At 41.2% G+C, this 23190-nt stretch overlaps 1 protein-coding gene across 1 annotated transcript; it reads right to left on the bottom strand.

The window, feature by feature from the left end:
• Positions 1–2272: 2272 nt before the first annotated feature.
• On the bottom strand, positions 2273–23190 carry LOC120547570 (kynurenine 3-monooxygenase). The gene is made up of 15 exons (XM_039783043.1): positions 23005–23190; positions 22681–22750; positions 22496–22593; positions 20491–20580; positions 17816–17864; positions 15497–15584; positions 10674–10839; positions 10475–10546; positions 8153–8274; positions 7463–7610; positions 7326–7383; positions 7143–7225; positions 4904–5005; positions 4740–4799; positions 2273–2584 (listed from the first exon to the last, which is right to left on the bottom strand). The coding sequence occupies exons 1-15, from the start codon at positions 23161–23163 to the stop codon at positions 2438–2440; spliced, it is 1512 nt and encodes a 503-aa protein (XP_039638977.1). The 5' UTR covers positions 23164–23190; the 3' UTR covers positions 2273–2437.

Genomic DNA, 23190 nt, shown 5'->3' with positions numbered 1-23190 from the left:
GACTGTCTCTATGTGTACCCCCCCTCTCGCCCAATGTCAGCTGGGATTGGCTCCAGCACCCTGTGAAAGGAAAAGGTGATGGATGGAAGTTGATATTGTCTCAAAAAGTCCCTCATTCTGGCTGCATGAACTAGATGTTGATTTTGGCTGCATCAACTAGATAAGGTTGAGAGGAATGGAGCCAAAGGCAAAATACAAATCTGACAGTAACTATGAGCTGAGGGAACATTTATTTGCAATTAATCTACAGTATAAGCAAAACTCCTTAGCCCCTACCTGTGAGATTAATACTGATATTTTTATTTTCACATTGAAAATTGTGCATAAAATGATATGGATAGCATGACAATAATCAAATATGTTGGGCAGAAAGAAAGCAGAAACAGTTTAAACACTGGTGGAATGTTATAAAATTGTATTATCAATCAAAATGACCAGTATAGGTTAGGACAATTATTATGCTCATTAATTTGCCTGGCAGAGCCTTAAAGGGGTGATAGAATGATTATATAGGGTATTTCACACTGTTCCTTATGGTCTCCTAATGGGGTATGTAACATTAGTTGGGCTGAAAATGGCCTGGTTGATATTTTATTGGCCCTTATGCATCCCTGTGTTTTGGCCCTATTTGTAACAAGAGCTTTTCTTCCAAATATGGTATGCTCATGAATATTTAGATGAGCTGCGCGCTGCTTGGTTGAGCCTTAGCCCCGTACACACACGTAGAGACGCACGCTGATTGGTTGAGCGAATCCCCACACATTAGAAACGCGACAGAATCTCATATTCAAGACACTGCAATGTTTCCTTACCAAATTCACTTCTGAGACTTTTTTATGCGAGAAATCAACTATATAAAGCTCAAATATGGGCCGTTATACGAAAAAGGATGGCTAATTGCAAATTTTGTAAAACTGTGTGTCGGAGTTCAGCTGCCTGTGTTGCTGCCTCGCCGCCCGGCCTGCCTTCCACCCGGCCTGCTGTGAGCTCGATTGAGCTCCAGCACGGCTGCTGCAGCCCACAGCACCTCATACAGGCGCAAAGTCACCGTTTGGGCTAATGGACTAGCTACCAAACGCCGCTGCCCTGATAGAGATCCAGGGCCTGCATCTCCTCTCTTCCTGCTAGCTAAATGGCCCGTGTGTGAGAGCGCGGTCAGCGAGCTTGTTACACCAGCAATCTCTTACCACATGTTACACACATGTCACACCACTTAGCTATACAACATCTAACTAAATGTCTTATAAAGCTAACAACGGTGTCCGATTTCAAGTTAATGAATATTTGTGAGCTGTAAGGGTTTCGTTAGCTGCGACTGTCCCTTCAATCCTATGTGTACAGATTGCGGCTAGTTAGCTTCATTTTTGGTCGTAATTCGAGTATATTTACAGTTCGAATTTCGTCACGCCACTTACACAACATCTAACTAAATGTTTTATTAAGCTAACAACGGTGTCCGATTTCAAGTTAATGAATTTTTGTGAATTCCAGAGGAATTCTAAGAGGAGGCTAGCTAGCTCTCATTGATAGAGCTCCATCCAGCCGCAGGCTCTATCAATGAGACTCACGGACAAGCGGCGTTTATTTCCCCAATCGTTTGTTTAAATAACTCAACACATTATAATTACACACATTAAAAGAGTAACTGGAACCTGTGGTAAGAGAATGCTGGCGTAACAAGCTCGCTAACCGCGCTTTCACTCACATACACCAGGAAGAGGGGAGTTGCAGGAAGAGGGGAGTTGCAGGCCCTGGAGCTCTGTCAGAGCAGCGGCGTTTCGTAGTTCATTAGCCCAAAACAGTGACTTTGCGCGGGTATGAAGTGCCGTGGGCTGCCAGACGTAACGGAGCTCAATCGAGCTCACAGCAGGCCGGTGTCTGTGAAGGGAGGCTGGCCGGGCGGCGAGGCAGCAACACAGGCAGCACCGGCCTCTGAAGTCCGACACACAGTCGGACAAAATTTGCAATTAGACATACATTTTCGTAAAACGGCCCATATTTGACCTCTACATAGTTGATTTCTCGCATAAAAAAGTCTCAGAAGTGAATTGAATGGTAAAATAGCAGATGAACAATGTATACAATTTCTGAGATCTGCACGACCTAGATTCAGAAGACTAACTGATCTCAGGTCAGTTGTGTAGCCTATGCAAAGGTTGGGGCGTGACAAACACAGACTAGAGCCAAATGAGGAGGAGCCACAATAGTTGATGTCAACTATGGGGCTTGTTGAGATTCGCCCGTTTTCAGAGGCAGTTTCAAATAGTGAGATTTGCAGAGAAAAGAGGTGTCAATGGGATTTAGAGGTTCTATGCATGTCCTAGTTACCCACTAAACTGTCATTATTCAACTATGACAAGGTAAAATCAGTTTTGCATTCTATCACCCCTTTAATTGTGTCAGTTAACATGTGGATCCTCTTGTCAGATCAGAGTGCTCAGGGGGTCCAGAGGAGCACAAGCCTGTCCCACATCTTCTCAGCTGGGACCATTAGCTTGGTGATTTCCGGTGGACTTTTAATGAGCAGGTAGGAGCCTCCCAAAACCGCTCCTGTAGCACTGAACAGTAGGCCACGGTTTATCACCTGTGAAAAATTCATTTAAAAAAAAGTCAGTTTTCAATTTCAATCAGTTTTTTGCAGATTTATGCACACACACTTTTTAATTCCTCACACTAGGGCGGGGCAATATATCGATATTATCTCAATATCGATATATGAGGCTAGATATCGTCTTACATTTTGGATATCGTGATATAGAGCTGGGCAATATATCGATATCTCAATATCGATATATGAGACTAGATATCCTCTTAGATTTTGGATATCATAATATTGTAATATGGCATAAGTGTTCTCTTTTCCTGGTTTGAAAGGCTGCATTACAGTAAAGTGATGTCATTTTTATGAATTTACCAGACTGTTCTAGCTGTTCTATTATTGGCCTTTACCCACTTAGTCATTATATCCACATTAATGATGATTAGTTATCAAAAATCTCATAGTGTAAATAGTTTGTGAAAGTAGTCAACCTTACAATATTGCCGCAATATCAATATCGATGTATTTGGTCAAAAAATCCCAGCTCTACCTCACACCTTCACATTAGCCTTTGTACATCAATTCCATTTTGATGAACATCACTCCATCTCCACGCTCAAAAAGCATTAAGCACATCACAACTGCATAGAAAACGCCCGGTCATGCTTTCCTTCAGGTCTTTGGTTTATTATATGAGTCTCAAAGTTAGCTAACATAGAAATGAACTGACATGTTAGTGTAGAGTCGTAGGAAGGTTCCCGAAATGGTGGTTGTCGTCACCTCATGGTGGATTATCTGCCCTGGATGATTATCGGGCCGTTTTTTTTGGCAGTTTGCAGATTATCTGTATCAGCATTTTATTTGCCTGATAACCGATGAAGTTAATGAATTAAATGGTGTTTTGTGTTGGAGTTTGTAACATTCCAAAATCCTTATATTGACTTAAAGATTTTAATTTTCACTGTAAATGCATATCAGTTCCAAAAATCGGTTATCAGTTTATTAACTACATTTTCCAGACTATCGGTATCGGCATTTATAATGGCAAAGAAATGAATATTCAAAAAATAAAATAAATTTTTATAAATTTTATTTATCAGAACTTTAATATATTTTGATGTTACTCTGTTCTGTTGTGACAATAAAAAAACAAGTTTATTTTAAAACTGCATTATCATATTATTTTAGTGAGGACTCATAAATAACTACAAATAACTAATGTTAGGGAAATCTGTTTATGTTTTGTTACGCGTTTCTGGATATTTTTTTTTTTTTAAATATATATCGGCCGAGATATCGGAATATAGGATTTTTAAATCACCAAATATTTGTATCGATATCAGCCTTAAAGGACAATTTCGGCGCAAAATCAACCTAGGGGTTAATAACATATGTGTACCGAGTCGACCGTTCTCTGGGATATGTTTTCATGCTCGAATTGAAACAAGCTAGCGCAAACCAGTGATTAGCTTCTAACGCTAGCCTTAGGGGCAGAGGGTAAATCGCTATTTCTACACCACCAACAAGGCTCAAAATAGCACCACACTTCAACGGTAGCATAATGAGGGACCCTACATGTAAACCGAAGCATTGAGAACTTTGTAAGTGTACGGACAGTTTATTAAAAAGATAGTTTATAAAGACTGTACCATTCACTATACAGACAGGCCCCATCTTGGGAAAACAGTCATGACCAGTTGAACGATGTGCAACCAGTAACCAGTAACTGTCAACAAACTGTCTGTACACTTACAAAATTCTCAATGCATCGGTTTACATGTAGGGACCCTCATTATGCTAAAATAGCGATTTACCCTCTGCCCCTTAGGCTAGCATTAGAAGCTAATCACCGGTTTGCGCTAGCTTGTTTCAAGCTAGAGACACATTCGATTAGCATGAAAACATATCCCAGAGAACGGTTGACTCGGTACACGTATGTTATTAACCACTAGGTTCATTTTGCGCCGGAATTGTCCTTTGTGGTAGACGGTAGAACAAATGTTTCTAAAAAGGGAAGTATTTAGCCACATCTGCCTTTCGTGCTCTGTGCTGATAAAACTGCAACTTCAAAAAGAGTCCCGGATTACAAAACTAAAATACTCAAACAAAATGAACATCTCCTCCTAAAAAGTAAATTGTACGCAGGAAAGAAGAAATGACAGAGTCTAAAGAGAAGACAAATTTTCAAAAAGTGTCCCACTTTGTTCTGCCAATGCCAGCGGTCCACCGCTTCGTGGTACCTCGTCCTAGTGAAAGTGACCTGGGGACAAAGTGATGAAGAGGTGAATAGCAGCAAGCGATGTAGATTTTGTGGTAGACCCAGTAATGTGACAATGATCGTGTTTTTGTATTTAGGACACTTACCATTGTGTAAAGTGGAGTTATTGTCTTTGGCATGAGGAAGTGGAGGATGTTATCAACATGTTTTCTAAAAATGAACCATTTGGAGTTGACATGGGCTCGCATCTACAAAACAAAAGAAAAAGTACATGTGTTAGTGAATAGTGTCCTTTATACTGTAATGTCCTGAAATAAATCTTACAGCTGCATGAGAAACTCTTGGTCTCCTCTGCTCTGCAGTAATGGGGGATTAAGCGAAAGCAAAAATGTTGCATTTTTTTTAAAGATCTGTAAGAATGAGACCAATTACTGTCTTTTTGAATGGACAGATGGTTAGGGAGCGGTCTACCTGTCAGATATGATGCAGAGTGTAAACATCTACAGATATTTGGAGCCGGCACGCGCAGAACCCAAGCGGACTTTCTTCGGATTGTGAATGGACTTTCCATACATCACAAATACAAACAGTACAGGCTACCAATTAGAGCTGCACAGATTATTTCAATTCATTGATTAGTTGTCAACTATTTTATTAATCACCAACTATTTTGATAATGATTGATAATACTATGGTTTTGAGTCCAGCTTGTTAAATGTGAATATTTTCTAGTTTCTTGACTCCTCTGTGGCAGTGAACTGAATATCTCTGAGTTGTGGACAAAACAAGACATTTGAAGATGACATCCCAAGCCCAAGATGACTTGGTCGACATTTTTCACCATCTTCTAACATTCTAGAAACCAAACAACGAATAGATTAATCGAGGAAAATAATCGACAGATCAATCAACAATGAAAATAGCCTTGAGTTTGCAGCCCTACTACCAATTTTCAAGTGAAGTGGAGATCCCTCTAATAACTAGTGTTGAATCAGCTGACTGGCACTGACAGACACTGTTAAAGATCAAAGGGAACTAATGAACAATTAAGCAGAAGTTTGTGAATAAACTGCAATGTTAAAGAGGGCGAGTCATTACTAGAGACATCCACGACGGTGGAATGTAACTAAGTACATTTATTCTCATTTCATGCTACTGTATACCTGTATGTATGTATGTATGTATGTGTATATATATATATATATATATATATATATATATATATATATATATATATATATATATATATATATATACACACACAGTATATCTACGCTGCTAGATTTCAGACGGAAATATTGTACTTTTTTTGGACACCACTACATTACATTGATTTCACAGCTATAGTGAGTATTAACAGTATAGTACAGTACTAATGATGAATTATGTTTTAATATATAAGGTACATTTAACGGTAATACTTTGCTCAAACCTGCAATTAGTGATGTTTTAAGGTAGCGTGCAGTGGGATTTTAGAGCTCACAGGATTTTGCTAAAAATAGCTGCGTGCTGTGGCTGTAAACAACGCTGGTGAGAGCTGTGAGACTGAATTAAAACAGTCAAATTGTGGGCTGGTAAGCCAAAACAAGGAGCTGAAAGAAGCGAGGCAGCTCTGCTGTGCTGACTTGGTGATCATTCTCTGTGGGTTCATCAACACAAGCATCAACTTTCACGTAGTCTGTATCGACGACCTTTCCTTTCAGGGATTGTTCTGGTGCTGCCGGAAATTCCGCCAGATGTCCCTCTTTTTTCGGCCGGATGTCCAACAACTTCCACTTTCTTTGTGTTGGAATTTTAAACTCCGGTGGATTTCTGAGGACTATGGTTAACTGCTCCTCAGATCTCTGCAGGGTAAATCCAGACAGCTAGCTAGTCCAAAGAGTTTTCTGTTGCACGACTAAAACTTTTGAACGTACACATGTTCCACCAAAACAAGTTCCGTCCCGAGGCTATTTTGCAGAGGCACCGTGGCTCCGTCCGGCGCTTATTGCCGCCCATGACGATTGTGATTGACTTAAAGAAAGAGCACCTTTTTCTCCCATCCCGGAATGATGTGTGGACTAGCCAGACCCTCCACCGCAGCGCTGTGGAGGAAGGTCTGGCAAAGCGAGACTATCTTTCACGTTCCACATAGTCATTTGGTCAATATTTGTTATCATAAAATAAAAATCAATAAATATCAATCATAGCTTTTTAAATGCAAGACTTTACTTGAGTATTTCTACACTGTGGTATCGCTGCCTTGCCTTCATTAAAAGATCTCAATACTACTTCCACCGCTGTCGTGTTTTGGGTTGAAGTCTCTGTTATATAATGATATTTTAAAGACATTTTAAAGTACAAGGTAGTAAAAGTAAAAGTAAGTAGTAAATAAATGTGCATTACTTCAATGTAGTTGTACATGGCCAGGTCTGCAATCGCGTGGTCATCTGGAGCTCGCACTCTGGTATACTCAGGCAGAACAGTACCTGGGCAGAAAAAGAAGAGAAAAAACACTTTCTCATTAATGGTCAGTTCATTCCCTTTTCTCTGTCTCCTTTGATCTTTGTTCATTTAAAAAGTACTTACTGAAATCCTCATTGAGCTGATCCATTATTTCTTCAAAGACTAGGCAGTCCTCAAAGCCCTATAAAGCATGAATGGACAAATGAGTCTCCATTTCATTCTTTTATGCCATTTCTTCTCCTCCTTTTAGTGTTACTTACAGCGTTCATCCCCTGCCCATAGAAAGGCACCACAGCATGGGCTGCGTCGCCCATAAGGACACATTTGTCTCCAATGTGATACGGGGAGCACTTGACAGACACCATGGCCTGCGCAGGCAATCGGAAATAATCCATTTTCAGAGCGTCGCTGCGTGGCACAAACAGAAATACAACAATTACACACTCATTTTGAGCTTTTTTTCATTGACAGTCATTTTTCTAAACAACTGAATCAGGTTTTAGCTCGCTACAAACGCATATGTCAAATCTGAATAGGCTAAAACAGCCATGATCCGTCTGCCCCGGTAAAGATAAACAGCCAATAAGAGGAAAGGAAGCATGCATTCATTTGTTTAGGATTTAGCACTCCAACTAAAGTCAACCTAGAGAAAAAGTGAGTGAATGAAAGCCGTATACGTTTCTACCGCTCATGCCTCCGCTATCTCTCCGTCACCCACAACATACGGTTCACCACAAATTAAAACAAGCCCATGTAAGTGTAAGGCTGCAATTTCACACTTCACAGATCATGGCTGTGGCTGTTACTGGAGTCGACAGGGATGATGAGAAATTAAAGTGTTTTTGGGGATGGCTTGTCAGGTTGGATGATAAGATAAAGGCAGAGGGGGGAGAAAGGGGGAAGACAGAGAGAGAGACGGAGAGAGGGGTGGAGGTGAGAAAGTCACTTACACTCCTATTAGTGGTATGGTGTCGGGGAAGTATTTCTGAAAAAACTCAATGACTTCATCTCCTGTGGTGATCTTCTCAAAGTCCTCAAAGGGCATGAAGAGGGTACAGGTAAACGTCTTGTCCTAAATTGGAAAACAAACGGTGCACACAGTGATGTTAGCTCCCAAATCCACTGTGACACACTTCTTGTCAAGTGATTTTGAGTCAACTTTATTTACATAGAGACGGACTAGCTGCTTGACAGTCAGTAAGTCCCTACAAACTGCAAGCTGACTGCTTGTTAAACCATAATGTCTCGTTTTCTGTTTCTAAACATGTAAAAAAAAAAAAAAAAAAAGAGTGTGGATGCAAAGGATTTGGAGATGTTTAAAGGCACCTTTAACACGTGTGCTGGGTAATAAAAGTAAATCACAGATTTTTGTAATGCTTGACTTTTGCTGCTGAGTAATTAGTAACTTAATTTAATTACTTTTTCAATGAGTAATGAATAATTGATTGTAGTTTTAAAGTAACTTGTCCAACACTGTTCTCACATCAGCATGCTGGATGGGAAAAGGGTGTTTTACAATAACTTTGCAGCACGAAGCTGGCGAGGAGAATTTCAAGTGAATGCAACATCTGTGTTGTTTTTCCGACTGTCACTGCCCGATGTGAGTCGAGCGCAGATTAGTAACGGTAGGCTAACGTTACCTGCTGCCAAGTGTAGCGTTTTTTTCTTTTCCGAAACTATTTTGCAGAGCCACCGTCGCTGCGTCCGGAGCTTAGCAATGCCCAAGAGGATTGTGATTGGTTTAAAGAAATGTAAACAACCCAGAGCGTTTTTTTCTCCTATCCTGGAGTGTATGTGGGGAGGGGCCGGACCTTACTCTGCAGCACTAAGTAAGGTCTGGCAATGCAAGCCTATTTTGATCCTGATGCTGTTATATAGCAATAATTCTATGTTTTCTTTGCAAACTTGTGAGCATGTAAAGCCATTGGAGATGACATATTGTTATTCAAGTTCATGTTTATGAATAAAACGTGTCAATTTTGGCAAAGCTTTTAGAGATGGATAGAAAAAATATTGTGAGCTAGCTAGCCTCAGCAGTGAGCCTTTGGCTGCAGAATATTTCGCCACTGAATCAGTCTTTAACTATCTGAAGGCACATGCACACGCATTTACAATTGTGGAAGAGCCAATAGGAACACTCTCTCTCTCTGAAATCACCTGCGATTGGCCAAATTCTCCCGTCATGGGCTAGATTTTCTAAAGCCTGAAAACAGAGCCAAGAGGAGATGCAGAAGTCTAGTTTTTTTCTCAGACCACTTGAATTACAATATGCTGAAAGGGTTTTATGGAATTTTGTTCCACAAAAGATGCCAAAAAAAGCGGCCTACCCCAGCTTTAAGTAAGTGAGCATTGCATTTAAAATAATTAATCACAGATGTGTTCCCAAGGTCAAGAATGAACCATTGCACTCACAAATAAAGTAGCATTGTTTCATAAATGCTGAATTGTGTGATATAGTTTCAAATGTACACACGGGACATTTCACATGTATATTATTATGTGTTATATTTCAATACAGATTCACATTACTTTCATTGGTCTGAAAAATCCTCCATGCTGAACTCATGAAAGAATCTTCCAGCCTCAGTGCAAATGAAAGAGCCAAACTCCACCCAGTGTAAGTGATGGCTGGACATTCGCTGAGGTTGTGGGCTTGCCATTATATGCCCATCTGAGCAGGTGATTTCTATCAACGTCACAAAGTGCTCCCTGAGGACCTGTCAGCACTGCCTCTGTTACCATGGTTTCCACAGCAGCAAGGATGTGTTGGTTTGTCTTGTGTTGGTTTTTCTCAGCCCTAATGTGTTACTGGGAACTAGGGCAGTTAGTGACAGTGTGAATGCACTCCAACGTCAGCTGCTTTAACCTTTAGCCTCTCACTAAAGATAGCAAAACTGGTGTGCTGAGTCAGCCGTGCAGAAAAATCATTGTGGGATTAAGAAAGACAGGAACGATTGAGAGAAGTCAAAGCAGAGGACAAAAACAGAGACAGTCAGGGAGACTGATGAGGAGGAGGACACAACTGCTGTGTGCAGAGTTCCAATGAGTAAGCCTCTGCTAGCTACGGAGCTCTGTTGATTAGGCTAATTAACTATGAGGACACCCCATAGGTCAATCATGCCCTACAATTTTCTGAAGTGATGTGTGAAGTGTCTTTCTGGAACAGCTAGAGGTTGCTCAAAAAATGTAGGTACAAATACACACACGACATTGCTCAATTTCCAACTGGAGTTATTACACATGGGAGAAAATTAAATTAAATTAAATCTCACCAAGTTGGGCAGGGCGATCATCATGAATGTGTTTCGTGGCCAGATGTGCAGATAATTAGGCTTCATGGCGAACTGGGGAGGATAATGGTGATAAAGATGATGGACAAAATGAAATAAACAAAAAGACATATACAATGGTGCACAACGACGCAAAGCAGCATCTCTTCAATGAAAGGAGGGTACTGTAGAGAGGACTGACCTCTCCGTTGATGGGTGGCATGGTGAGCTCCATGTAGCCGTGGGGGATGTAGGTCTGGCTGTAGTTGAAGCGGCTGCGCCGAAGGAATTGCTTCCGGATGGCAGAGAAAGCTCCATCACAGCCTACAATCAGGTCTGCCTTGATCTGCTCATTGGACCCATCTGACCTGAGAAATAAGGCAGTAACAAATGTCACAAACTAGGGTGTAACGAAACATCGATCTGGATCTAGATTCCCAATTCATGAGTCTGGAAGAGCTCAGTAATAAAATTGTCAAATCAAATTTTAGTTTATTTTATTTATGTTGAGTTGACATAAATGTAACTGTGTTAAATAGGCATGTGATATCGTCTCATATCGTTCGCAGGCTCCTGATTTGAATCGGAATTGTATCGTGACAGACTTTAAGATATCAGCAAATATCGTATCGTTGTCCGAAAGAATCAATATAATATTGTATCGTGATAAAACTTGTGATTTACACCCCTATCACAAATAACAAATGCACATGTACATGTACAGTATACTAACATCCATGTATATATATATATATATATATATATATATATATCAGCTAAATAACTTTACTGTGATGGCTATGGACATTTCTGTCACCTGTTTGTTCATTTCTGTTGCCTGTATTATTGATTTCTGTATGTTTCCTGTGTTTGTATATTCATTCTGTACAGTTCTGTTCCCTGTTGTGTTGATGTATCCTGTTTTGTGTATTGTGGTCTGTGTGTATTTAGTGGTGTATTTTTCTGTTGTGCATTTCCCTGTTTATGTTCTGCTTCCTGTTTTATTTTGCTAGTCTGTTTTCTGTCTTGTATTGTCCAGTTTACTTCCTGTGTTAGCCCTCCTTTGATTGTCCTGCCCCGCCCTGATGTGTTTCACCTGTTGTCTCAGCTGTTCCTGATTTACTCATCACCTCATGTATTTAGCCTCTGTGTTCCCGTTGCCTCTTGTTAGATCGTCTTGTGTTGCTTCCCTGTGCCTTGTGTTTGTTCCTGCGTGTGTCAGTTTGCTCCTGCCTGTGTTTTGCCTGTCAGTTTGTGATTTCGTGAGTTTTCCAGTCTTTGTACTGCCGCTTTTTGTTGTATTAAATTCCTGAGTTCAAACCATCTCCTGCCTGCCTGCCTCAACCTGCGTTTGGGTCCTCTACCTTCCACGCGACGCAACATTTACTAGATTCTAACTTGATTCAACAGGCTAATCCTTTTCATGCCGAAAGGCCTAAAGGTCCTTAACATTACGAAATAATACCAGTAAGAAGTCTACACATAAAATAAGAGACCTCTTCGGGCTTACTAGAAGCAATGTCCAAATACCTATGCAACTGTCACCCAGGCGGACACTCAGAAGAAACCTGATTTCCTATTATAGTGTAGTGAAGCGTACATGTATTTCATGCTGATGACTATCTCGGGAATATTTCCTGGCTAGTATGGGAGGAAACATGTTATTACAGCGGCATCAGGCTCTCCGTGTAGATTTAATTATACAACCTGGAGAGGCCAAATATGAGTCACAGTCCAACCACAGGGTAGAGGGAAAGATGATGTCCTGGACGTGTTAAGTGCACGCCAGGGTGACTTTTGGATTCAAGTCATACAGCCACAGCCTTTACTCAAAACACAATTTAACTATATTGCATTAAAGTGTTTGTTCTCTGTGGCAATAACACAATTTAACTATAGTGCATTAAAGTGTTTGTTCTCTGTGGCAATAACTGCACAGTGACTCATTCTAATTAACATTTTCAACTGTCGGACCACCAGCATTAAAATAAATGAATAAAAATGACAACACACACATCAAAATGACTAACGTATTTTAGATAAGGCTGAACTAAAATAACTACCTTGCAGGTGAATGCCTCTGCCAAGCAGGCTAGTTGCAGTTTACATCCCCGTCTGTCCAGACTCATATAATATACTGTATGTAGTGACGTCTTTGAGGCAATTTAATGAAAGGTATTAAAGGCAGGGTTGGCGATGTTGAAAAGCTTTGAAAGTAGCATGTCCTCGGGGCTCCGTCTAACCCCTCCCCCTGCCCCCGGGGCTCCGACCCACACACAGACGTGCATGACCGGCGCTGTAGAGCGGAGCGGAGGAAGGACCGCAATTTCACTTCACGTCTCATTGTTACGACATAAGCAACCCTGGTGAAACGGATTACTCTCGTTACGGCTAGGGATTATAACAGAGCTTGGTTTTGTCTGCACGTATGAGACTAGGAAAAGCTAAATGCTTAGCCGCCCGACTGAAGGTAAGGGTTTGAAGCCTATCCGGCGTTCCTCGGCTCGGCGTGTCCTCAGCTTTGGCGCCGTCTAGCCCGTTGTTCTTCAGTCGTCGGTCAGTGCAGCATCCAACTGGTTTATCTGTGTTTTTTGCCCCCAACGGCTCCTTCCAGGCAGCGCTGTCTGGAAGGCACTAGGATTAGGCACTGGTTAGGGTTAGGGTTAGGGTTAGGGTCAGTGTTGGTCATCTTACTTTAAAAAAGTAATTAGTTACAGTTACAAATTACTTCTCCCAAAAAGTAATTGAGTTAGTAACTCAGTTACCACATTGTAAAAGTAATTAGTTACTCAGCAAAGTAACTGACGTTATTTTTATATTCTATAACGCTATTACGTTCTATAACATCTTTAACGTCAAAAGATGTTGCTGACCCGAAAAATCAAGCGTTGCTTGTTTTAACAGAGTGGCTCTGTCTTCTTCACTGGAGCTCACGCTAGCTGCATTTGGGCTTGGGGATGGGTTAGCTGCAGCAACAAGTGTCGTGTTAGCATGTGTTGATGTGAGGGGCTTCATAAGATTCAAGTTGCTTGAGGCAGACGTGGATAAAGTCTTTTCCTGGGCGTAGTGTGCATGTTACATAAACATTTTTGCCTTTAATTTCAATGAGCAAGAAGTAGTGCCGGTACTTCCAGTCCAAGAACGCTACCTTTGAATTTCCCTGGCTCGTCGCCATTGTCGCTGTCTTGTGTTTAGTGGTGGTCAGAGCGTGCAGTGAGACAGCGTGAGCAGGGCATCCGCCCACCCAGCCAATCATCATCACATTTGTAACGGTGTCATCATCCCCACCCCTTCTCAGTAACGATAACGGCGTTGCAACGATGGGAAAAGTAATTAATTAGATTACTCAGTTACTGAAAAAATAACGCCGTTAGTAACGCCGTTATACTTAAACGCCGTTACTCCCAACACTGGTTAGGGTTAAAGTTAGGGTTAGGGTTAGGTGCCTTGGAGGCAGAGGTCGCAGAGCTGCCTGGGAGGAGCCGTTGGGGGCAAAAAACACCATCGAGCGTCCAACTGCTTTGACGCTCAGTTGAAAGTTAATTTGTTTTACATTCAAAACGCGGACAAAACACTAACATAAACTCAATGGTGGAAACGTCAGTTAAATGAGAAACGCAGTGCTCTGCCGCTGCCTCTCTCAGTCGGTCTCTCCACAGCAGCCTCCCATTGTCTCTTTCACAAATGCTTTTCAGCCCTGTGACCTAGGTAGGCCACACCCACCCCAGCCTGGCGGCCAATAGAACCTAACATGCTGGATTATGACGTGACATAATTCACCGGTAAACAAACAGCTAATATTATCATACAGAATGTTTAAAACAAACATGACGACTGTTAGCAATGCGGTGACGACGTGCACTGGGCTCAGGCCCGTACAGGGGAGGTGTGGAGTAGGTGCAGCGGGGCAAGGAGGTATTTCATTGGTTCTTTTCAAGCGTGCCGCGAGGCAGTGATTGATGGGCGTTTTAACAGGATTACAGCAGCTACAGATGACAGATTTTGGCTCCTTTTTCAGAGCCCATCAATTATTTATTGCTGTCGGGGTGTAACTACCATTTCAAACAATATATAAACAAGTGTATATTGGAAAGAGTTATCAACCTTGCCTTTAAGTGTATTTTTGGCGAAACCACAGATGCTGATTCACAGACTTCTTTAGCAGAGAAAATCTATACAGTCATCACCGTTTTAAGATTAGTGTCAGTAATTCAGTATCTGACCAAATGTCTCCCCTTCTGTTATGGTGTTATAATGGCCAGAAAAGTGTTTTTGCAGAACATATGATGTCACAGTGAAGTTGCCCTTTAACCTTTTGGATATAAAATGTCATATGTTATCCTTTATTAATTAGCATAGAAAATCTTGAGTTATGAAAAAAAAAAAAAGATTTTGTAAACTCACAGTGAAATCTTATCAGTTTATCCTTGAGTCCAAGTGGACATTTGTGCCAAATTTGAAGAAGTTCTTTTCAGGGGGGTCCTGAGATATCAAGAATTGGACGTACAGAGGGACGGATAACTCGAAAATGACTTAATACCTAAAAACTAACTAACTACCAGGCGTAAAAACCCTGTGATACCCTGTGTGTTAATAATTCACGTCATGGGAACGCTAATATCTACAACTGAAAAGACCTGGAGGCGTTTCAGTGTTAATTGGGTTGTAAATTGTGTGTCCCATTTAGCCTACCTCAAGGACAACCAATTACAAAAGCTACTAAAAAGCTCACACACAGAGGCTTCAAAGGCAACATGTTTATCACCGTCCCAGACCTCTGCTAGTTAACATGTACAAGGCCGAGAGGGGGGACAGGATCAATAAAGCCAGAGTAAACAAAGAATCCAAATGAGCAGATCCTCCTCCGAGATTACCCTCCATAGTCTGAGCGTGTGTGTGTGTGTGTGTGTGTGTGTGTGTGTGTGTGTGTGTGTGTGTGTGTGTGTGTGTGTGTGTGTGTGTGTGTGTGTGTGTGTGTGATGTGAATAAAGAGGTGGATGTGTGTTGAGCTTGACAACTATTTACCTGGCAAAGGTCATTAGCCCCGTTTCAGCACTCCAATCCTGCAGTTTGTGATCAAAGTTCAACTTTGTGTTTGGATATGTCTCTGCCTCTGTGGGAGTAACATGTTAGAAAAAGTAGCTTATAACACAGATGCAAGCATGACAAAGCAGGTTAACGTGACAGTTAGGAAACAGGCTGTTAGGACCTTAGCTGATTAGCATGAGTCTCATGAACAACATAACTCAGCAGTCAGCATATCTGGTTTACTGAAAAGATGATGTTGAGATTGTCACACCTTCCAAAAATCTCTCTCAATGTTCACTCCAGTAGTCTGGATCGGCCCTGATAAGAGCAGCGGCTTTACAATAAGCCCCTTTTTTCAGCACACATAATTAAAGACGGATCCATGCTGTCACACATCTCCAAGCGTGCACAGAGGCACTTCATTAAATAATAGGCAAAAATCATTTTAGACGGAAAAGACGGACACATCCCAACACGTGCTCATTCGGTTTAAAGAAGCTAACGCACTGGAGTATCTGCGGTCGATATGGCTCAGCTCACTGGCACAACAACCTAACCAATTTAGGGCGATTGGTGGGAGGAAAGAGTTAGGTCTTTTTACTTTGAGCACTGTGCACAGTTCATGAATAAAGAATGAGGTTACAGACTTCAAACTCATCTAATGCTTTCAAAAAATGTAAGGATACTGTAAAATATGCCGTTTGTAAAAGTGGATAAGGATCCTTTAAAGGAATACTACTGTAAGTCACTTTTGAAAGAAGGAATTCTTCCTCTTGCGAATACAAAGTTAATTCCTCATAATAAAAGGCATGCTTGCTCAATTCAATACACTAAGGGGTTTAGCTACTACAGTACATCCTTACTCTGCCTTTTATAAACAGTAGGCAGCTCATGTTAGCTAATATTAGCAATCTTTGGGTGGATATTGTAGTTTACTGATTTTATGGCTGTGTCTGGAACCACTACCTCATTCACTCACCCCTACTCCCTATATAATACCCCTTTCCCACTGGCCAATAAACCTACTAACACCAACTAAATTCTGGCTTTAGTCTGCAGTGGGAAAGGTTACAATTTGCATTAAATCCCGAGACAAATGACTCTACAGTTGGTCAGGGTATTTATCAGCTCCAGTAGATACATGATACAAGATATGGTGCGATGCTGTGATGCGTATCGGCTCCATTGCTAACTTCTGTCATCTCGGCCACAAATCGCCCCCACTAAAGCAGGGTCGAAACTTAAAATTAGTTTGCACGAGGTTGAAAGAGAGACTAAATAAGTAAAAGTAACCAGAGAGTAGTGCATCTCTTTTGAGGAAAAGCAGAGCCAGTACATAGTGAGTGAGTGAGTGTGTGTGTGTGTGTGTGTGTGTGTGTGTGTGTGTGTGTGTGTGTGTGTGTGTGTGTGTGTGTGTGTGTGTGTGTGTGTGTGTGTGTGTGTGTGTGTGTGTGTGAAAAAGGGTATAATAGACATTCAATAGTTAACTCTAAAGTGAGATATCCGATACTTGTGGATCATCATCACTGTGCGCCATCACTTCAAGGTGTAGACGCGTGCCATGGACATTGCTATTGTGTTCCATTGAGGGAATATTTTAGGGTACTATGCAGTGCATAAAGTTCACACTTTGTATTTGGACCCTCATCAAATGGCAGACAGTAAATATAATGCACTATATAGCGAAAAGGGAGTGATTTTGGACACAGCTGTTACCCGTGGGTGTTACTTGTGGCTGCAATGGCAGAGAAAGTTATTAAGTCTCTCTTTAAAAGCCATAATGTAGCGAATCCACTTATAAATTTGGGCATCAATTTCATCACTGAATGCTATTAGAGAGTGAATTCTGCTGCCTGTTTTATAATATCCGAAAAGTTGGGACTTGTTTAATTCCTAATAGTTTACATGCTGTATGTAAAGCGTTTTGCTAGATGATCATTGATTCGTCCACAAAGTTGGTATGAATGAAAAATGTAAATATATAGAGAAAGACTGTTGGTTGGATTATTGCTGTGGTTGTGGCTGTCAGAGCTTTTGCATAAAAGTGACTCAGAGGATTGTTCAGATATGAGATAGACATGCAAAAATTGTAATCAATTTAAATGTAATGGGTTGTGTGTCAGAATGGAACTAAAACTCTTTACGAGTCAAATTTTTTCAGCATGTTCTCGTAGAAACATTTGAACGTTGAATTGTCGATTGTTGATGTTGTTTGAATTTGGCTATAACGTTGTTATTTCAGAACACACACTGTGGCAATGGGTTCAGTGTAAATGCTCCAAGGCTACTTTGGCTGAAGAATAGAAAGGTTCTTACCTGTTAGCAGCTCTTTGTTCAGATTGGCTCGGTCTACTGACAGGATGAACTGAAAGGAAAATAATCTGTATTAAAATCAAATTCTACAAGTACTACAGCTTGGCAAACAGAACTGTGACACTGTTTAATAGAAAAGGGAACAGAAAGCCTCCAGGATTTATTCTCTGTCTCCTGCATTACATGCTTTTACTGCTTTTTTGGGGTATATTTTTGTTTTATTTACCCATGTAAATCAGTGTAATTAAAAGCAACTATTTTCAGATTAACCAACCAGGCTCTATTGCTTTGTGACATAATTTCAGTCAGACTGCACAAGTTGTCACTTGCACTGTTTATCATTTGGTGCATCCTTGAACCACTTCAGTGAACAGACCTCTGTGTGTGCATGCATGTCAGAGTTTCTGTATGTGCGTGCTTCCGAACACACCCATCTCGGGGCAGGTGAGGTCTCGCAAGTTGCAAAATTAACATTTAATCTGCAGACTGATTTAGTATACCAAAGGCAATTCTTATAGTATAGTTTGCTAACAACCAAATGCGTGTAACTGAGATGTATCTGAGTATTATTTTCAGAAAATTTAGAGGAAAAGGTAAATATATTATCTATATACCAAGCGTCTGAATAAAGTACTTTAACAGAAAGTCAAAGTGTCAATATATATTAATACTGCATAACCATGCAAATAACAATCCAATCTGTTGAGATGTGGTATTTACTAAGAGGTCATGTGTTATAGGTTATGCTGTTAATTGAGACTTAGCAGAGTTTGTTCTAGTTTCAATGTCTTAAAGGCAGCGTTGGTAACTATTTACAATAAACACTTTTTTGTATATTGTTTGAAATGGTCTTTACACCCCGACAGCAATAAATAACTTATGTGCTATGAAAAAGGAGTGAAAAAGATCCGTCATCTGTAGGGTGATCAGACGCCCCCGAAAAATTCCTGTATCCTCGAATCCCGAATCCTGCCCTAATTGTCCCGAAAATTAGAGCAAAGTCTGATAGAACATTACAAACTGTTCATGGTGATTGAGTCGTCCTGCAGCCAGCTCCCGCCGGCTGCTTATTGGCTGCAACAGGACGTAGGCCCTACGTAGGCGGCTAGGCGCGAATTTTGATATCACGCATTGCTATTTTTCATTCATTCATTCATTGTTGAAATGGAGGCTCAGGCTGGGGTCCCGGGACCCGATGAACACGTAGCTAAAAAGCAAAAAACGTCTTTGCAGGTACCAGGAGGACTGGGTAGGGAAATACCCCTGGATTACTGCAGTTTTACGTAATACAAACAAAGCGTTTTGCAATGTATGTAGGAAGGAGTTTGGTATTTCACATGGGGAGTCAGACGTTCATGACTTTAATGATTTTTTTTATTTGTATTTTCGGGTTTACATGACAGACAGTTGAGTTTCTGAATAAAAAATAAAAAATAATTTTGGTGCGGAGTGTTTAAATTCATGTTAAGTGCAGGAAGCCACGAGAAGGAGTGATTGGATTGGATGTTGCTGATGTTAAAGCGCAGTCATTGTCTTTGTTTTATTTGTTTCATAATGACACTTGAGCTCATGATTTTAATGTTTTTTTTTTTGGGTTTACATGACAGGCAGTTGAATTCCTGAATAAAACTAATAAATCATTCATGTTATCCCCCCCCCTTCGTTTCGTCCCAAATTTTACCCATTCTCACCTGGTCACCCTACTCATCTGTAGCCGTTGTAATTCTCTAAAAAACACCCACCAATCACTGCCTCGCAGGCCGCTTTTAAAGAACCAATGAAATGCCTCGTCGCCCCGCTGTGCGTACTCTTACCCCTCCTGCGTACGAGCCGGAGCTCGATGCGTGTTGTCGGCGCCGGAGTTACTGCAAGTCATCTGTGTTTTATAAGTCTGATAATATTAGCTGTTTGCTTACCGGTGAATGACACATGAAGTAGTTTTGATGAGTGAAGCCCTTTCTTCGCTCTAAAGCAGAAAAGCAGCGGTGCTCGTGAAGTCTGTGTGCGGGCAGAGCCCCGAGGGCAGGGGGAGGGGTAAGACCAGGGGTGTCAAACTCATTTTAGACCATAGGCCACCCACCCCTAATTTGATCTCAAATGGGCCAGACCAGTAAACCACTCCAGAAAGAGTTTCTTGTCAGCGTGATGTTGGCAAACACAAGTTGCTTATGCTACGACAGCGTTCTAAGGCTATTGGAGGAAAAAATAATAATGTTACGGACCCGGGAATCGAGGGGTAACATTCAGAGAAAAAAACTGAATTTCTAAGATTAAAGTCGTACATTTTCGGAAAAAGAACTTGGATATTCGCTGAGATTAAAGTGGTAAAGTTGGATTTGGAATTAATTACTTCTCTGCAAATTTCACACTTTGCATAGTCATCCACCCTTTGGCGGGCCGTTTCTGGCCCATGGGCCGTATGTTTGACACCCCTGGGTTAGATGGAGCCCCGAGGAGATTCTACTTTTAAATCTTGATAGCTTTTCAACATTACCAACCCTGCCTTTAATGCATGGCTATGTTGCAGGACATCACCCCCCAGAAAAAGAGCAGTTTTTTTGTGAATGACCATAGTCCTACAATTGGCAAGGGGATAATATGTCAGTTTAGTCATCCTGGCTCTTTTTGTGTTTTGCATGATAAAATATATGCTCACATTATAACAATGGCCATCTTACCTGGCCTTTCCTGCCATAAGGGATCGGGGACTGTTTCCCATTCAGGGAATGGATCATTCTTGCATGCATGGGGATCCCCTTGGAGATAATCTGAGGAAAAGGGATTAATACAGGGGGTGAAACTTTATAAATGACATGCATAAACATTTAGAATGAATTATTCTGTATTGTGTTATACTTTGCATTAGCAAAAATCTATGTTTTCAGTCTCAATTTATAAGAGAGCTAAGTGGATCCAGCAGGGTATCGTGCCATGGACAGTCCAGCGAGTCCATGTGGTCAGCCATGTGGTCAGCCAGTATCTGCCCTTAAAAGTATGTGTGAAAACCTTGTAAAGCAGGCCTTGTTTTGTCATGCTGAAAAGTCATGCAAGTGTAAAGGTCTGACGCAGAGTTCTGAGGCGAGCATAACCTGCTCAGTGCAGCAAATGTGGACGGACAAAGAAAAGACTGCTGACCTCAGATGCCAGAATAAAACATTTTGAGTGGGCTGCAAGCAAAGAAAAGCAGAGTGGACAGATTCCCTTGGGCCCGGGCACATCTCTAATATTTCATCATTAGAAATCCAGTTCAACAGAAAATTAAGGGGTTTCCACCAACTTGCATCCACTTTGGTCCATGATGTGGTTTAAGAGGAATTATACGGTAACAAGGGCAAGGATAATAGACGTACAGAAGTATATGCTACCAATTTGTTTCTTGCCATACCTATCTTTTAGACAAATAAACAAGCAAGCTAGGGTCACCAGGCCCCTGCACGGTGTGAACTATGGGGGAGCTAGGGGGCGCTCAGCTCCCCTTAATAAGACATGGGCTCCCCTGAAAACGGGATTTGTGAAACTCTAAAAATATTAATAGTGTGTCATTTTGACGTGCAATTTCACTTTTGTGTAATGTGATCATCGGGGATTATTATGTGTAAAATTGCAAATATTTCATTCATTCATTCATGAGCATCAAGGCGTGGCGGCGTTGCGGTGCAAATTCAACTCATGTTTAGTACATGTTAACTCAAAGATTAATTAATTACGAAAAATATAAACGTTGGAGGCCATTAATCTGCGCGCAAAGTTAAATATATCCTGCAGTTAGCAGTTAGTTATCATAAAGCCATGGCAAAAAGAAAACTAGGCAGTTTAATTAATTTTGGTTCTAGCCTATAATAAATTGTGTAGCGATGACGTTAATAGCACGACCGATTCGCCTGCTGCAAGCCCAACCTGCCTGATCTCTGGCTGAAGATGGTGGTGTAACAGCTCGTCAGAGGCCGGCCTGATCCTAACCCCTCTTGCTCCTCTCTCCCGTTAAAGTGGACAGACTGGAAGAGCCGGTATTAACCCTTGAGAGAGATTATCTATTGATTGATGCTAGATATAGCTGACAGTATAACGCCTTTGCATCTTGAGCAAAGTGCACACTTGGCAGTTGGCTGCATCCTTTGGTGCTAATTACACTTTTGTTTGCAGAGTAGCCTAAAGTTGAAGCTCCAACGGTCCCCTGCAGGGAGATCACGCACTGAAACCTAAGTGTTGTTCCCCCCAAAAATCCTCAGGCAATAGGCCTACAGTCTGCACACACTGTGGACACACAGCACTTTGTTCAAATGTTAATACGCTGCTGGCAAAATGGTTAAGGATGGAAGCTTGTGGTGCGTCGCTTAGGCCTAATTGAACGGAGCAATTATTCGGTAGCTTGAGTAACTTTAATCGTTGTTCATGTGAAATCTCAAAGACAGCCCGATGCTTTGTTTATAGACTGTTTGTGGGTGGATGTTTGCTGTTTGACCTATCAATACATTTTAAATATTATAAAGTAAAATAGGGTAAATCCTGTATAGTGCATAGGCTACACTTGCAGCGGTTATGTATCTTTGTAAGTCATTGTCGCAAGCGCACGAAAAGTGGGCTCCCCCAAAGGCCCCGGTATAATTCGAACACCGCGGCCCCTGCAGCCCTGAGAGAAATCATTTCATTAGTTAAAACAGTGACTATATTTAATCAGCACACCTTCTCCTCCATTCCAACATGCTTCAATGCTTGCCGGCCCCTGTGAGACAATGCCAGGTTGATGCTTCTTCCCTTCACAACCTTGGCTTTCCGGATATCTGACCAAAATCAGACACAATGTGTTAATCTGTACCTTTGTGAAATTGTAGTTCTCTTTTGAAAAAGCTATGGGGTTTGAATACTACCTTCCCGAGTTTCAAAGACTTCCACATCAAAGCCTCTTTTGGCAAAGAAGCAGGCGTTCAGTGCTCCAACCTTAAGGGTGAAGGGGAATAAAGACAGATATTTGAACAACTTGCCAAAATCACTGCATGTGCTTTACACTTTTATACATAATTAGGCCTATCTCTTAACTAAACCATATTAACACCATATAAGCTGCATAGCCGTATACCTAAACACTGTTTTGTAACCTTAATTTTCTTCAGGTCCTTATAAGTCAAGAGATCATAAGACAAGAGGTAGGGCCTATAATAAATGAATAAATCACTTTCATTTTCTCTTCTTACCAAACCACCGCCCACCACTGCAACTTTTCTCTTGATTGATCTGCCGTTTTTTTCCTCCATTGTGCTTAAGGTTCTCTGGTGATCTGATACTCTCACTGTCCAGTTCCGAGTGATTGACAGAAGTATAGTGGGTAATGATTTCAAAAAGAGGAGGAGCATGTGGCCGGATTGTAGGTAGAGCAGGCG

The sequence above is a fragment of the Perca fluviatilis genome, chromosome 19 (assembly GCF_010015445.1).
Source record: "Perca fluviatilis chromosome 19, GENO_Pfluv_1.0, whole genome shotgun sequence".
Lineage (NCBI taxonomy): Eukaryota > Metazoa > Chordata > Actinopteri > Perciformes > Percidae > Perca > Perca fluviatilis.
The sequence above is the reverse complement of the archived record's forward strand: the minus strand, read 5'-3'. Positions and strand labels throughout refer to the sequence as shown.